This window comes from Eleutherodactylus coqui, chromosome 10 (assembly GCF_035609145.1).
Source record: "Eleutherodactylus coqui strain aEleCoq1 chromosome 10, aEleCoq1.hap1, whole genome shotgun sequence".
In the NCBI taxonomy this organism is placed as follows: domain Eukaryota; kingdom Metazoa; phylum Chordata; class Amphibia; order Anura; family Eleutherodactylidae; genus Eleutherodactylus; species Eleutherodactylus coqui.
The window spans coordinates 52,968,730-52,985,005 of NC_089846.1; the positions used below are offsets into that span (position 1 = coordinate 52,968,730).

Consider the following 16,276-nt stretch of genomic DNA (forward strand, 5'->3'; position numbering starts at 1 on the left):
ATGAGGATCAGGATATGTAGTCCATGTTCCACTGGTTCAATGGGAGCTAATGACAGTCTTTAAATAGTAACTGGCCACAGCCAAAATGGATGCAAGCCCACCCCTTTTTCCTTTTTTATCTCTTATTTTTCTCCATTTTTCTCCTAGTTTTCTCTTATTTTCCTATTTTTATTTTATTTTTCTCCTATTTTTCTCCCATTTTTCTCTCATTTTTCTCCCATTTTTCTCTTATTTTTCTCTTATTAAGAGAAAAATAAGAGAAAAATAGGAGGAAAATAGGAGAAAAATAGGAGGAAACTAAGAGAAAAATAGGAGAAAGCTAAGAGAAAAATAGGAGAAAACTAAGAGAAAAATAGGAGAAAACTAAGAGAAAAATAAAATAAAAATTGGAGAAAAATAAGAGAAAAATAGGAGAAAACTAAGATAATACATACCAAATAACATGAGGATCAGGATATGTACTGGTTCAATGGGAGCTAATGACAGTCTTTAAATAGTAGCTGGCCACAGCCAAAATGGATGCAAGCCCTTTTTCCTTTTTTTCTCCTATTTTTCTCTTAGTTTTCTCCTATTTTTCTTAGTTCTTTCCTATTTGCCTCCTATTTTTCTCTTATTTTTCTCTTAATAAGAGAAAAATGGGAGAAAAATGAGAGAAAAATGGGGAAAAAATGGGAGAAAAATGGGAAAAAAATAGGAGAAAAATAAAAGAAAAATAGGAGGAAAATAAGAGAAAACTAGGAGAAAAATAAGAGATAAAAAAGGAAAAAGGGGTGGGCTTGCATCCATTTTGGCTGTGGCCAGTTACTATTTAAAGACTGTCATTAGCTCCCATTGAACCAGTGGAACATGGACTACATATCCTGATCCTCATGTTATTTGGTATGTATTATGTTTTCTGCAACTACCTATTTGCTCGCCTGATGTAGTTGATAACTATTTACTGACTCTCATACTTGCATTATGTATTTCACAACTACCTATCTGCTTGCTTAATGTAGTTTGCAACTATATATTTTCTTTACTGTTTGTTTCATATCGCGTCTTTGATGCATATTTGTTTTGTGTTTTTTTCTGATTAGCATTTCTTTTTTATTTGTAGGCTTGAAAAAGACCTATTTATAGGTGGAAACGTTGCCTATCTTAAAGGGGTTGTCTCACGCCAAAACGTTTTTTTTTTTATTCAATAGGCCCCCCGTTCGGCGCGAGACAAACCCAAGGGATGGGTTAAAAAAACAAAGTTTATTACTTACCCGAATCCCCGCGCTGCGGCGACTTCTTTCTTCCTTTACCAAGATGGCCGCCGGGATCTTCACCCACGATGCACCACGGGTCTTCTCCCATGGTGCACCGTGGGCTCTGTGCGGTCCATTGCCGATTCCAGCCTCCTGATTGGCTGGAATCGGCACACGTGACGGAGCGGAGCTACGAGGACCAGCTCTCCAGCACGAGCGGCCCCATTCACCAGGGAGAAGACCGGACTGCGCAAGCGCGTCTAAAAACGCCAGAAGACAGAGAATTTAGACGGATCCATGGCGACGGGGACGCTAGCAACGGAGCAGGAAAGTGAATAACTTCTGTATGGCTCATATTTAATGCACGATGTATATTACAAAGTGCATTAATATGGCCATACAGAAGTGCTGAACCCCACTTGATTTCACGAGACAACGCCTTTAACTTGGACGCAATAAACATGTTCCTTTATATGGCAAAATAATTTAAAGAGAAGATTCTGAATCTCTATTCTCTATATAAGAAGAGCTAAACCCCCATTTACACGCAACGATTATCGCTCAAAATTTACACAAACAATGTATTTTGAGCAACAATTGTTGTGTGTAAATGCTATCATCATTACTTTTCGGCCCAATGATGATTTTTTGGTGAGCAGTAAATTTATCTTTAGGCTAGAGAGCTGATAGCAGGGACCGCACACTGTGTTCTCCACAGGGAGCGCTGATTACATTGTATTCAGTGTGCAGCCCCCGCCCGGCAGAACAAAGGAGCTACATGCAGAGAACAGACCACCTACTGTTCTCTTTATACACCTCCTGGAGGCTCATTTACATGCAAATGAAGATAATAAGCTGCTTATGCAAAACGATTGCTAAAACTGTCAATCTCCCTATCTTTGAACGATCATATTTGCGTGTAAATGGGCCTTTAGGAGTTGTGACTGGAAGACAATTGGACATTGATAGTGGAGTGGTGGAATTAAGACAGAGTAGTGTAGACTGAGTGAGGAACACAGGAGAAGGTAACAAACAGGATAAAGCATCATTTTTGGCCCAGGCCATATAACCAACCCATAATACATTACACAGATTTTTGTGTGAAGTAGTTGGCAGCACTATTTTGCGCACATGATAACTGCTAATTTATATTATCACACATCAGTCAACTTGAATGTGAAATTGAGAAATTTTGCGTAGAGAATATTGTAAGCCCAAGCATGGAAAACATTATTTGCATTTTATATACTTCGAGTGACTAAGTGCCTTAAAACAAAACAAAGCAAAAGATAATGCTTAGTCTAGGCTTAGACGTGGTCATGACTGTCTCTCATTCATGCAATTTTTGGCCGTGCTGTGGTCGTGACACAGCCGGCCGAAAATCGTCACGTCCGCGTGAATGAAGCCTTAATATGTATAATTAGTTAAAGACACGACACCTCCTTTGATTGACCGCTGTTGCCCATGTGAACAGCAGTGACCAGGATACTTTTACACGGGACGACTATAGGACACTAAGCACCTGACAGCCATCCCATAGACTATCACCCTTGTGCTTTCATACAGTAACTATAGTGGTTCAGAGCATGGAGACAGAGCGTGCTGGAGATCCCTCCCAGCCACCTACCTCCGTTCACTGTGAACAGGCAGTCGTCCACAGATGATGACTGCCTGTTTATACTGAGCGAGAAATCACTCATTATTCACTTAATTTCAGTGAGCTGAAATGAAGCAACTAGTGACTAATGAGCGGTTTCTCTTTCAGTATCCTATCAGGTCCTGCTTTTACACAGGACAACTATTTCTGGAAATCGCTAATTTGAGCGATTTGTTAGCTGATAGTCGACCCGTGTAAAAGTACCCTTAGACTACTGACGCACACTAATCCAGAGTGTGTATAAGGTAGTCAGAGAAGCAGTTTGGCGATCTTTGCTTGTCCAGGGCTAGAAATCTCACTTTAAGGGCTTATTTAGACGACCGTATATCGGCTCGGTTTTCACGCCGAGCCGATATATGGTGTCCTTGTCTGTAGGGGGGGGGGGGATGGAAGAGCCAGGAGCAGGAACTGAGCTCCCGCCCCCTCTCCGCCCCTTGCCACTATTTGCAATAGGAGGGGGTGAGATGGGGCGGAGCGAAGTACCGATGCTTAGCTCCACCTCCATCCCAACCCTCCCATTGCAAATAGTGGCGAAGGGCGGGAGCTCAGTTCCATGCTCCTGGCTCTTCCATCCTCCCCCCCTGCAGACAAGAACACCGTATATCGGCTCGGCGTGAAAACCAAGCCGATATACGGTCGTCCAACTAAGCCCTAAGGTCATTTTACAAGGGCTGATTATCAGACTTGAACAAAACATTTCCTCTAAACACTTGTTCCCCCAACAATCGAGCCATGTAAAGGAACCAACTATTAGTTGACAAACGAGCATTTACTCCTTCATCGGCTGATCAATCAGTTTTGGTGAGCATAACAATGCTCACTGATTGGCGGTACAGCTTCCTATGTGAAAAGGGAGATGTACATCCAACCTACAAATGATCGCACCAGCGATTGTCCATCCCTATAAACCAGTTCTTGGCCCATGTATGAGAAAATAAACTGAGCACTAATCGTGATTGTTGCATTGGTCCATGAACTCAGCTCAAAGTAAACATTTTGGTATGCAATAAAGCCAATAGGATAAGTATTTTAGAGATTTTTTAATTTCTCACCCTTCTTTTTGTTTGTGTTGTGCCATCTCTGAATACAGACGATAAAGGAAGGTCCAGTAACGCGCCTGGGTTAGATGCACGTTGCGTTTGTACCAGGAAACTCAACACGCTGCTCTCAACTTCAGGACACGCTCTTCTGTTTCGAACAGGAAGAATGCGCTGGCGTTCTACCCGATCCTGCGTAATAACATCTGACAGAGTCACCCCAAATAATCCATGTGGGGTATCTAGAAAGAAATGGAGGGAAAAAAATATAAAAAGTAACAAAAAAAGGAAATTGGACCCATAAATGTCCTGTTACTAAAGCAGAGATTGCTGCAGCCACTTCTGTAAAACTATCTCCCCAGCTATCTTTCAACAACTGTTGGGAGCCAAAGTGGTGAGACCAACCTCACAGTTCCACAGACACTGCTGTAGCAAATATATGCATTGCTCTCAATTGATTTTCTGTTTGTTCAAGCAAAGGCCATTAGTGCTTTGACTGAATGCCGGAGGGCGGTGGAGAGGGAAGGGGGGTGAATTAATAACATTTGCTCTTCTTTGTAACAAAAGTAGGCCTCATTCTTAAAGGGTTAAGTCAGCAGGTCAGAAACAAAATTGTGAAGCAGTTAATAAAATTACTCTTTCAGGCTTTTGATAGTAAAAATGATGTTCTTACAAACATTGCTAATTTTGAGTCCCCTGTGAAACAATTCCTGCTTTTTCCTTTAGTAAAATGTGATTGTTCCCATTAAGAGAAACCATGTAATCTTGTAGACATGATACCTTTAATGGCTAACAAAAATACATGATGTTAATTCAAGCTTCCGAACCTCTCAGGGGTCTTTTTCATGCTTAAATTAAATAAATCCGAAGAGGCATGCATATCTGATCACACATACTTATGACAAGGCACATGTATTAATTTGCACTTTGAGGCCTTAGTCAGACGGGCGTTTTTTCCGCGCGATTTGCGGATCACATGACGGATGCGCATCCGCAAATCGCGTGACCGATGCCCGAAAATCACCCGAAAATCTGCTCCTAGCCGCGTTTCATTAGAAACGGGCTGGAGCTGCCCAGCGCATTGCATTCAATGGAGCCGGCAATATAGCCGACTCCATTGAAAGCAATGCGCTGCGGGCAAGTGTGGGATGCATTGTCGGGAAGGGCTTAAATATATAAGCCCTTCCCTGCAATTCATCCAGAAAAGTGTTAAAATATATACATACTCACCTGCTCCCGGCAGTCGGAGTTCCCCGCGGCCGGCCTGCAGTGGGTGTGAAGGGGGTGTGAGTCAGACCTGCCCCCTGATTGGCTCAGCGCTGAGCCAATCAGGGGGCAGGTCTGACTCACACCCCCTTCACACCCACTGCAGGCCGGCCGCGGGGAACTCCGACTGCCGGGAGCAGGTGAGTATGTATATATTTTTTATTTTAACACTTTTCTGGATGAATTGCAGGGAAGGGCTTATATATTTAAGCCCTTCCCGACAATTCATCCCGCGCACGCCGGCAGCCCACTGCTTTTTAATGGAGTCGGCTGTATTGCCGGCTCCATTGAATTCAATGGGCAAACATCGTTCTTCTCTGCCACAGCTGTTACAGCTGTGGCAGAGAAGAATGATTTGTCTTCTATATGTTCTCAATGGGGTCGGCGCTGCTGCCGCCGGCCCCATTGAGCGCATATAGTGAAGAGAACAGGAATCGCAGATCGCAGATAGGTGCGATCTGCGATTTGTTCTATAATTTATCGGACGAGCGCATAAAAAGCGCTCATGTGTCCGATACCATTGCAAAGCAATGGTTTTAAAAAATTGCCGGACGCATGCGCATGCGCAAATCGCGCAAAAAAACGCCCGTCTGACTAAGGCCTAAAGAATACCAGAACAGAAATACAAACATCTGTAAATAGTCACTGATAAATGAGTGAAGGTTTTATGGTCCCTGAATTAGTGTTAGGGGGTCATCAGGCCAGCAGTGTTATCTGTGCTATAGATTTCTCATACTACCCAGTCATGCATGAATCTTTCTGAAGAATTTAGGCCTCTATTGAAAGTATCAAAAGTTGTTATAAATTTATATTCCCAAATTCTTCTATGACTTTGTGACTTGAAACCGCCCTTCAGTATCATAATTTTCATATCTTGTATGTTGTGTCCATGACTAGAAAAGTGCTCAGCCACAGGTAATTCTGTCTTTCTCCGTTTAATGGTGTGGCAATAAGATCTCATCCTCGCATTCAGTTTGTGTCCCATTTCTCCAACATAAAGGCCCCCAACAGGACATTTACTGCACAGGATCAGGTTCACAACATCAGACGTGGAACATGTGAATGTCCACGGGATCTTATAGTCCTGCTGTGTGTTGGGGATTTGTATCCTGTTCGTGGTCAGTACATGAGAGCAGGTCTTACAGCTCCTTACATTACAGGGATCAGTTCCTTTTTGTGTGTCAGAGGGCAAGGTACTCCTGATTATAAAGTTCTTCAAATTTAGAGCTTGCCTGTAACACAGAAGGGGAGGGTCCAGGAATATGGTTCTCAGATGGTCATCCTTTTGTAGGGTATGATGGAGTTTCCTTGCGGTTTTCCTTAGTACCTCCAGCTGTGAATTGTAGGTCACTACTAGAGGCACATGATTGTTTCCTTCCTTCCTTCTCTGTATATCGGAGTATTTGATTTCTGGGTATCCTGGTAGCTCTGGTGATTTGGTCATCAGTTGAAGTGGGATGGTAGCCCCGATTAAAAAATGTCCTTTTAAGATGGTATACATGTTCCTCTCTGTCTGTTGGGTTGGAGCAGATCCGGTTGTATCTGATTGCTTGGCTGTAGACAATGGACTTTTCGATGTGTTTAGGATGGAAGCTGTCCCATCTGAGGTATGTAGGCCGATCAATCGGTTTCCGGTACAGTGATCAATAAAGTGACCTAAAGTGAGTAATTATGCCTAAGTACAAGAAGCATTGAAGATGATAAGTGTTGAAGGAATGCAAATTGATCCTGAGAATGGATCAGGCTGAACATCTAGAGAGGGATGAGAATAACTTGTCACTATGTGATTTGATTAGTTGATTCCTATCTGTAACCTCTAGAGAGATTATTGCGGATGGTATTTTGTTAATAGTAAAGGATCAATGGTTAATGATGAAGAGCTCAAGATACTAACTTGTTTTCTTTCTTGCAGAATCCTGCTGAGTACTTTATTGAACATGGATTGCCATGCTATGAAAATCCAGCAGATATACAAGTTTCACTTGTATTTGTAGTGCCTTAACATTTGCTGGAACCAATTACAAAACAAATTTCCTGTGTATTTGGTCATCCCAGTCAAGCATCCCTAGACTATTATGTGAGATAAAAATACTATTGGCCTAGTTTGTCGGAATCTGCATGTGACTGTGTGGTCTTGTCTCATTTGTGTACAAACAAATCCAACGCCGAAAGGACAAAAGCTTATTTTACATTGTACCAGTAGCAGATGGTCCATGCAAAACAGCTGAATTAGATTTTTTTGTGTCACTTCTACTATCAAAGGGGGGTCTAAAATATGGTTGATGTTTTCAGCAAGTGGCTAGAGGCTATTCGCCTTATATATTCAGAGAATCTGTATCCAGAGATTAATTTATCTCTCAAGTTCAGAAACAATTGCAATCATTGCATTTTTCCGCCTCAAATATGTCTCCAACTGATCTCAAGTTATCAAACCCTCGGCATTTGAAAAAAGAGCATTAGTCAAGGCTGAACAATTTTAAGAAAAATTCTCTGTAGGACTCTAATTGGCATGACCCTTGTTATTGAGGATATGTTAGGCTTCATAGTCCTCAAAATAAAGAGATCAAATCCTCAGAAGGCGGAAAGACTGTATTCGTATTAATTGCTCCATGTGGATCAATGTCAATAATACAGATGGGCAGACGTCCCAGATGTAAATAGAACTGTAAAGAACCGAGACTCTCTTGATTCTTTTTTTGATTAGCAAGACATGAATCATCTATTGCTACTGCTTCTCCTAAGCTGCCTCTTTCAAGCATGGGTTCTAAACCCAACGACAGGGAATTGCACTACACCCGCAACAAAGCATCTGAAACTCCAGCAGAGGGGAGCATCGAAGGCAGACAGTGCAGATTGACAGTGGTGGAAGATACCAAAGGGTAGGCAAAGCTATGGATTTTCTACCACTTTCCACAATCGTATTACTAATGGTGCACTGCCAATATAGGCAGACCATGTGACTGCTATGGGGCCTGTGGGATAGGTGGGCCCAGGGCCCCATGGTCAAGCTCCCTGTCCCACTACTAACTCTCCTCCCCCTTGCCCTGAAAGTCCAGCAGCACAAGCTTCATTTTCATTCTCACTGCTCTCGGTGCATGTGGCTCTTTTTACTTTCTTGGCAATACTACACCATGAGCCAGAAGGAGGGAAGGAGCCGCACTGACTGAGAGAGGTTTGACCTGAGAAGTTACTATGTAAGTGAGACTTGTGCTGCTGCTGGCCAGACATTCAGGGAAAGAAGGGGACACAGACGGGGGGGGGGGGGGGGTGTTAAAATCTTCAAAGACCACAGAGGGGACACCATTACTTTGTAGGGTCACAGAGAGTGAAGGCCACAGGAGAGGCTCCAAGACTTTATTGGGCTACAAAGAGGAGCCAAGGACTTTGTATGACCACAGAGGGGAGCTCAGAATGGACTCAGGGACATGTGGGGACTTCAGAACTTTGTGGGGCCACAGAGGAGACTCTAGAACTGTCTGGAGTCACAGAGAAGACTCCAAGGCTTTCTATAGCCACAGAGGGGACACCAGAGTTGTGAGGCCACAGGGGGGAGAGCACCAGTATTTTGTGGGGACATAGAGGAAATCCCAGGACTTTCTGGGGGTCCTTCATTTTGGGAAGTGGTAAGATATGGAAAGTGTGTAGAGATGAGGAATGGCTGGAGTGCATCTTCATGCTGATCTGGGTCCATATTAGGAACAAAAATGGATGTCACCAATCAGAGAAGATGCTGGAGGTAATTGCAGTGTATTTACTGTGTAGAGTTGATATCTGACTATTATATGGTGTAATAACGTGTCCTCCAGGGGAGGGGCGGCAGCGACACACTGGACTCCAAGTTGTTAGTAAACTCAATTCAGACTTTATTTTCCAAGCAGAGAAAATCAGCAAAGTCTTTCAAGATAGCAGGGGCACAGCGCAGGGTGCTCCAGTCCATACCAAACTCTCAAATGAAACCTGCACCATACCAGGTGCTCAGAGGCTTCCTCCTTAGGCTATCAGGAAGAACAGCCACACAAAAGTCCCATATGACACACTCTATGCCATTCCTGGTCTGTGCTAGACCCTGGGGCTAGCAGCCCTCCCAGCTGCACTAAGCTGTCTCTCTGGCTCTATCAGCCAACATCTCCCCCAACTGCAGCAGGAATGCACACCTATATCCTACTTCCTGACCACGCCTGCTGGTGTTTTTCCTTATCCTAGGCATCAGAATGTCCGTCTGTTGCCCTCTACAGGCCCTTTTCTGTAGTGCACCTCTAAAATGGTAATGGCTTTATTCAGACATTTTATACAGCTGAGCTGCTGTATCTAGGCCTACCACGTTGTATATGCTGTTGCTGATATATATATGTTTGGGGGTTTTTTTTTGGGGGGGGGGCAATTTTGAATTTTGCTATGGGGCCCCATGAGTTCTATGTATGCTTCTGCCTATTACATTTGTAGATAAAAACATGAGTGGGTATCATGTAACAAAACCTATACATTCACCAAAAATTTACAAGGTGGTGTGGAATGGGAATTGATAGGTTCCAATGTTGGAACAGTGAAAGTAGTTTTAAAAATAGAACAGGAAAGTCAATCTACATTTCAGCTTCCTGCGACCTATATTACTTTACCTGTCAATTCAAAAGTGGAAAGTGCTTTAGAGAATTCACAGTGTGAAAGGATCCTCTGCACAGGGGACAGAACATACCTAAACCAGTCTCCCATAGAAGTCAATGGGTCAGCTCCGGTCCATTGTGGGAATAGCCCATGAGGTTGCTGTAAAGCATATCTCTAAATGCTCTAATTACTGTTAAAAACAAGAAAAAAATCCTACACACTCCCCATTGTATGGTACACTACCTACTGGGGCTTTTCCTACTGCTGCATCTCCTTGGATCAAGGATTATTGGGGACCTTGCATGAAGAAACATCTTTAGTCCTACAGGCTAACGGGGATCATCGGTGCAAGCGGGTTCTTTCCACATACGAGGGATCCCGCTTTGCACCAGGTGAGTAAAAATCCCCCTTATTTCGGATTCCTGTGTGGTGGCGCGGATCTATATTTTGTGATTAATTACTGTTAAATATATGTCAAGCAAGATGGCAGCCCCCATAGTCATGTACAGACAATGGAATAAAAAAAATCTGCAGTCAGAAAATAAAAGAGATGTGAAATTGAATATGTTTCACTATCTGGTTTTAATTAGTTAATACTTGATACATTTACTTTAAACTACAATTATAAAGGATAATTATAAGATATATAAATATATATCTATATCCCAGCAATACCATTGGGACGTGTGCATCCAGACAACAAACTTGAGGGGCGGGGTCAACTCTAAAATTTGCCCTGGGGCCCATTCAACTCTACAGTTGCACCCCTGCATGGCACTGATGAGGGCAAGAGAAATACTACAAACATAGATTAAGTAAAAGTATACATACAGTATATGCTCATTATAAAGGTGTGCATCACACCCATTCCTAGGACAACCCTGCTAGTTTTCCAGCTTTACCCTGAGCACCAAAAGACAACGTCCCATTGCTAGATTAAAAATAACAGCCTGAATTTGGGTATATTCGCAAATGACAGATCCATTGCAGGAAGTTTTATGAATTAACAACATATGCCATGGGGCTGTTTCGGAAATATGTGGATTTCTCCAAGCTCCATTCAGATGAATGGGACAACTGCAGAAATTTCTGTAATAAATCTGCCATCGGTACCGTCAGGCCATTGATTGACAGCTGTCTCCTGATTACTGCACCTATGGAGACAGCTGTCAATCAGTGGTCAGAAGTCCTCAACCTCTCCTCTCGGCTAGAGTCATACTTGACCTGTCAATCAGGAGTCAGGGGGAGAGGTTGAGGATCAGCTAATGCAGAAAGCCCAGGACCACTCTCTAGTAAGGAACCATCAATAAAACTGTTCTATTCTCATTTACATATTGGGTACAGCAATATCAAAAGCTGATTTTGGAACTCAAATGTTTACATCTCTTAACTCAATGACATGTAATCTAAGCCCCCCACCTTTTTTGGCACTTAATCAAAATGTACACCCATCAAAACTTGAGGGTATACTGCTAAATATGAGAAGTGGGATAAATACATGTAGCATGTCCACCATGTCAACGTCCTTGCCTTGTTACTGGTTTACTAGCTACAGAGACACTGACATATGTCCATTTTTTTACGTTTGCTACATTTTTGATTAATCTGAAAACATGTAAAAAAATCATTGGGTACATAGCCTCCTGACCATGAAACTGACCCTATAAAAACATTGAATGAACACAACCTGAATGTAAATTGTATACCCAAGAACTAAAGGTATTCCGCGGTGGAGATTGTGATAAAATTGACATGCCGCGGATTTCAATTTGGCACTGCAAGTCAATTTCTGCATGGGTTCTGCGGGTTATTTCTGCAGCTTCTGGACACGATTTTCAAAATCTCGTCCACTTTGCTGCTACTGTATATGCTGCAAAATTTCCATGCGGAGGGCCCCACGGAAATTCCGCTGTAATTAGGCTCCATGTGAACCACACCTAAGAGGAATTGAACGCAGAAGAAATGGATCACGCAGTCCAGGGAAGCATGCAGGAAACCTCATAGACAGTTGCAAGCAGAAGATAAGGTTATTTACCAACAGCAAAGTGTAGAATATACACTCACATATTATATATTACACAAACATATACACACACAACGTATACACTGTATGATCCGCACCTCCACATAAGACAACTTTTACATATAATATACCTTTTCGCTCATGCCTGCCTTTCACAATTTTCTTTGCATTTTGATAACCTATAGTAGAGAAGATGTCTATGTTAGAGTGAAGCGAAAGACAGATCGGCACAAAACAGAAGGACGGGCACAGATAATGTGCAGCATATTGCTGTCAGTGGTTACATTCAGCAGATTCCAGAGGGAATCCCAAAAATAAACAGATCATTTCCTTCCAGTATGGGAAAGTGCCCCTTCCCCTTAGTGTCACACAACAACATTGCGTCATCCATGCTCCCCAGACCCCCGTACAATAAGCTCTGCTATTCTTCATGGTTGCACACATATTACTGTATCTCACCCGGCTTGATGTTATTGCAGAGTCCTCGCTGCTGAAGAGTGTAAAGCGCGATCGCCTGCAGCCGGAACCTCTCCAGCTCGGACAAACTCTGCAGGTGAACGGCAGGGAAATGTACAGCAGCCTCCGACATCCTGATAATAAACACAGGGTCAGTAATGTAGCCATTAAGCCTGAGGAAGAACCCTAAGTAGGTTCGAAAGCTTGTCTCTTAGTTAGCCAATAAAAAGTATCATATCTACAAGATTACTTTGCTTCTCTTACTGAGAACAATCACATCATACAATGAGTGATAGCCCAAGGAAGGAATCATCATCGCAGCTATGATCTTCATGGCCCCTATGACTAAATGTCATGCCATACATGGAATATGTTGAAGTTCCTTGTCCAGCAAGCAGCACAGCATGACGTGAGGCCACAAAGCACCCGCTCCCTGCCTTACCCTCTCCTGTCACTTGGATCAATTGAAGTTTCTTCCCTCTGAAACTATATGCAGCCTGCAGGTATCTCAAATGTTACTGCTCTCACAAACTGGAGGATCAGGCAAAGAGAATAGTCTTTGGGGAGAGGAGGAGTGAGGGGAGGAGTACTGCAGGGGATTTAGCATTAGAAAGCAGTTTACATTTTTTTTAAGTTTGTTGAACTTTTTCTATAGTGCGGTAATTGAAGGAACATAGTAGGAAAAACTGCAGCTCCAGTCTTTTACAAGAAATGGGAACTGAATATAATGAAAGGAAGCATCTCAGTACATTCCAAATCATAACTTGCGTACAGTCCGCACGCTGGGTTACTGCTTATTCGCAGAAAAACAGATGTTTTCTAAGGGGATGTCAGAATAAAAATGTATCTAAGCCCCAGTATAAAAGCTAACTGTTGAACTGATGCAGAATGATGTCTGCTTCCAAAAAAGTACCAAAATCTGCTGTTAATAAACTTTATAATACATTTCACTGCTTTATTTTGCCACCTTCTTGTTTAACTCTTTCCATGTCCAAAATATATTTTCTATGTCCATGCAAGGAGGTACTTCAGCAGCTAAGAACATATTAGATATATGCTTGCTACTGTTGCCTGTATCTCAAGCTGTTGGGCTGCTAAAGCATCGATTTTGTTTTAAAGCCGAGAAGCTAATCCTGGCTTTAAAACTAGACCGGGATGACAGTTCTAGCCACAATGCAGTCTGGAGATATAGGTGAAGTGACAGCTGCACATACCTGCAGCTCTCACTCTGAACTATAGGGGGAGATTTATGAAACTGTCTGAAATAAAAAACTGTCTTTGTTACCCATAGCAACCAATCACAGTGCAGCTTTCATTCCTCATAGTGCTTTTGAAAAATGAAAACTGCTCTGTGATTGGTTGCTGTGGGCAACAAAGACATTTTTTGTTTAACACCTTAAGGACATGGCCTATTTTGGCCATAAGGACACAACAATTCTTTTAGGGGATTTACATCCACACTTTTCAAAAGCCATAACTTTTTTTTTCTTTTCGTTGACCTGGCCATATAAAAGATTGTTTTTTGCATGATGAACTGTAGTTTTAATTGGTACCACTTTTTTGGTATATATGTAAAACTTTTATTAACTCTTTTGGAGGGCAGAGAGAGAAAATACATCAATTCTGCAACTGTTTTATGGATTTTCTTTTATACAGCATTAGGCCGGTCTAACATGACTGAATTTGAATTGCGGATTTTGCAATCGGCGTTCGCGTGGCTGATCCGCGGTCAAATGTGGGCATTGAAAGGCAAGCATTCCTTCACACTCGCGGGTACAATTGCGTTTTATGCAATTAACCTCAGCGCTGCAAGGTAAGAGTGCTAACCACTGAGCCCCAATGTTTCTTCTGCTTTTTGCCCTTTTCCTCCTCTGGTGAAGAAGAAGAAACACATATACAATATTCAAACTCCATGCAGATGTTATCTTTAGCCAGAATTGAATATAGAACATTAGTGTTAACTATTGAGCCACTGTGCTCCTTATACCTTCTTCCTCCTCCTTATTCTTCTCTGGGTTAGCACTGTTGCCTTGTAGTTTAAATCTGACCAAGCAGATGTTGTGCTTGGTTAGATTTGAACCTAGGACTCCAGCACTGCAAGGCAACAGTGCTAATCAATGAGACACATTTGGAGGAGGAGGTAATTTTAGTGGATTTGGCTAAAACGAGCAAGGTTCGGGTTCACGCTGAACTGAACTTTAAGCAAGGTTTGACCTGAAATAGGATTCAACTATTTAAGTTCTCTTAACACTAATGTCAAAACTGTAAAAAGTGTCCCTGCCACCAGAGGTGCAAGATGTTTAATATCCTCCGTCAATGAAAGGGTTAAAAACCTTACCGAAGTTCCATCCATGCGTTTAGCACAGGTTTTTGTTGCTGTGTGAAGTTCATACATCACTTCTATTACGAAGCCGTCTATGCCATATTTCAAAAGTGGGTTGCCTATAGAACTGGCAGACAACTACCTATAGGCTCAGTGGCCACAAAGAAAATGCTAATTGTCTGTCAAAAAACTTTAGACTGATTTGTATAATTGTAAGGCGGAACGGGGAATGTTGTTTTATTATAGTTTTAATTACATTGGTTACTGTGTCTTTTAGAAGTATTGCATGTAAAGGAGGAGGAGTGATGCTGATGGTGACCACTTATTCTTGTGAAACTCAAATTAGACAAAGGCCTTGCCCTCTCAGGCTCTGAGTTTTTGAAAGTTGCAGAGAGAATTGCTAGTAGGAGCAGATTGTCACAGGTTCCTGCACCCCAGGGCTACGCCTCAGATATTTCTGCAAATGCAGGACCAATTACTGGAAGAGCAGTCGCTGCGCTATGCTGAGCAAAGTATTTCTTTTGGAATCACTGGAGCTTATTGCAACTGGTCAGAGATATAGAGCTTGTGCTAAGTCACCAAAGCTGGGCTTCACAATACCATATCTGCAGGAAATGCACCTACAGTTTGACTGGCGTCAAGGCTACTAAGCGGTCAGTAATTAAAGACTTTATTGCTTCAGTTTGGAATGTCCACTCCTAGCGTAACATGGTCTGTACTGATGTTACTCCTGATAACTACGCCCCACATTTCCTATTGTGGAGGGGCTTTGGACCGGATGGCCTCTGCGGGAGATTCTTTATTATATCCCTGCCCCGCCTCCTGCTATCCTCATTACCACCCATGCCCAAGCGGCCTATCCCTGGACTCTGTTTCATGATGAGGCAAAAATCCTTAGCTACAACCTGCACTGCCCAATCAATCCTACAAGTGTTAGGAGCTGTTGGTGTGGCACTTTCTAATTACATCTACGGTGGTATTAAGAATATTGCAACAAAAAGCATTTGCAGTGTTTCTGTATGCAGCTATCCTATAACACATATTGAGCTATGCCTCGGCGCCTAAAACTAGAGCGTTATTCAAAACCAAAATAAGCTGCATGCAATAACCCACTTAAAGGGGTTTTCTCATTAAAAAAATCTATACTCACCTATTCCTCTACAGGCTGTCTTCTTAACCCTTTGCAATCCAATTTTGGATTCAGGGTTTCCTAGGGGGTTTTCTCTTTCTGCCATTATACAATGGCGCCATCTGCTGGCTAGAGCCAGTAAAGCGGTATTGGACATGCTGGAGAGGCCCCCGATAACAGAGTGACCAGTAATATAAAGTAAGAATACCCTGCTGGACATCTTCCGACATTGGAGCTGTACAGCCTTCAATCAGAATATCTAAAGACGTCAGACAGTGGATTGGAAAGGGTTAAGGCATCTTCTCCTCGCTGAGCTTCTGCAGTGCCCCCGGGGTCACCTCACTGCTCACTAGCCGGCCTGTTATGAAGCGTGCATTCCTCGCATTCTCTTCCGGCAGGTCAGTGATGGTCACCTCCCTGTGCTGTAGTGTTCACAGCCTAGGAAGAAATGCTGATCTATTGCCGAGACAGTCTCTGCAGTAGATCAGCACTCCCCCTGCTGGACTGCAAACTGTGACATAATGTACATTGGCTGTCAGGAAGAAGACTGC

At 42.7% G+C, this 16,276-nt stretch overlaps 1 protein-coding gene across 1 annotated transcript in view; it reads right to left on the reverse strand.

Moving 5' to 3' along the window:
* Window positions 1-12,792, reverse strand: part of LOC136580424 (rho GTPase-activating protein 6-like) — a 66,456-nt gene extending 53,664 nt beyond the window's left edge. Inside the window, exons 1-4 of the mRNA XM_066580999.1 lie at window positions 12,716-12,792; window positions 12,277-12,407; window positions 11,949-11,996; window positions 3,942-4,168 (exon numbers count right to left, since the gene is read on the reverse strand). Of these exons, the coding sequence (XP_066437096.1) occupies window positions 3,942-4,168; window positions 11,949-11,996; window positions 12,277-12,406 (405 nt within the window). The 5' untranslated portion in view covers window position 12,407; window positions 12,716-12,792. The remainder of the gene's footprint in view (window positions 1-3,941; window positions 4,169-11,948; window positions 11,997-12,276; window positions 12,408-12,715) is intronic.
* Between the last annotated feature and the right edge of the window lie 3,484 nt (window positions 12,793-16,276).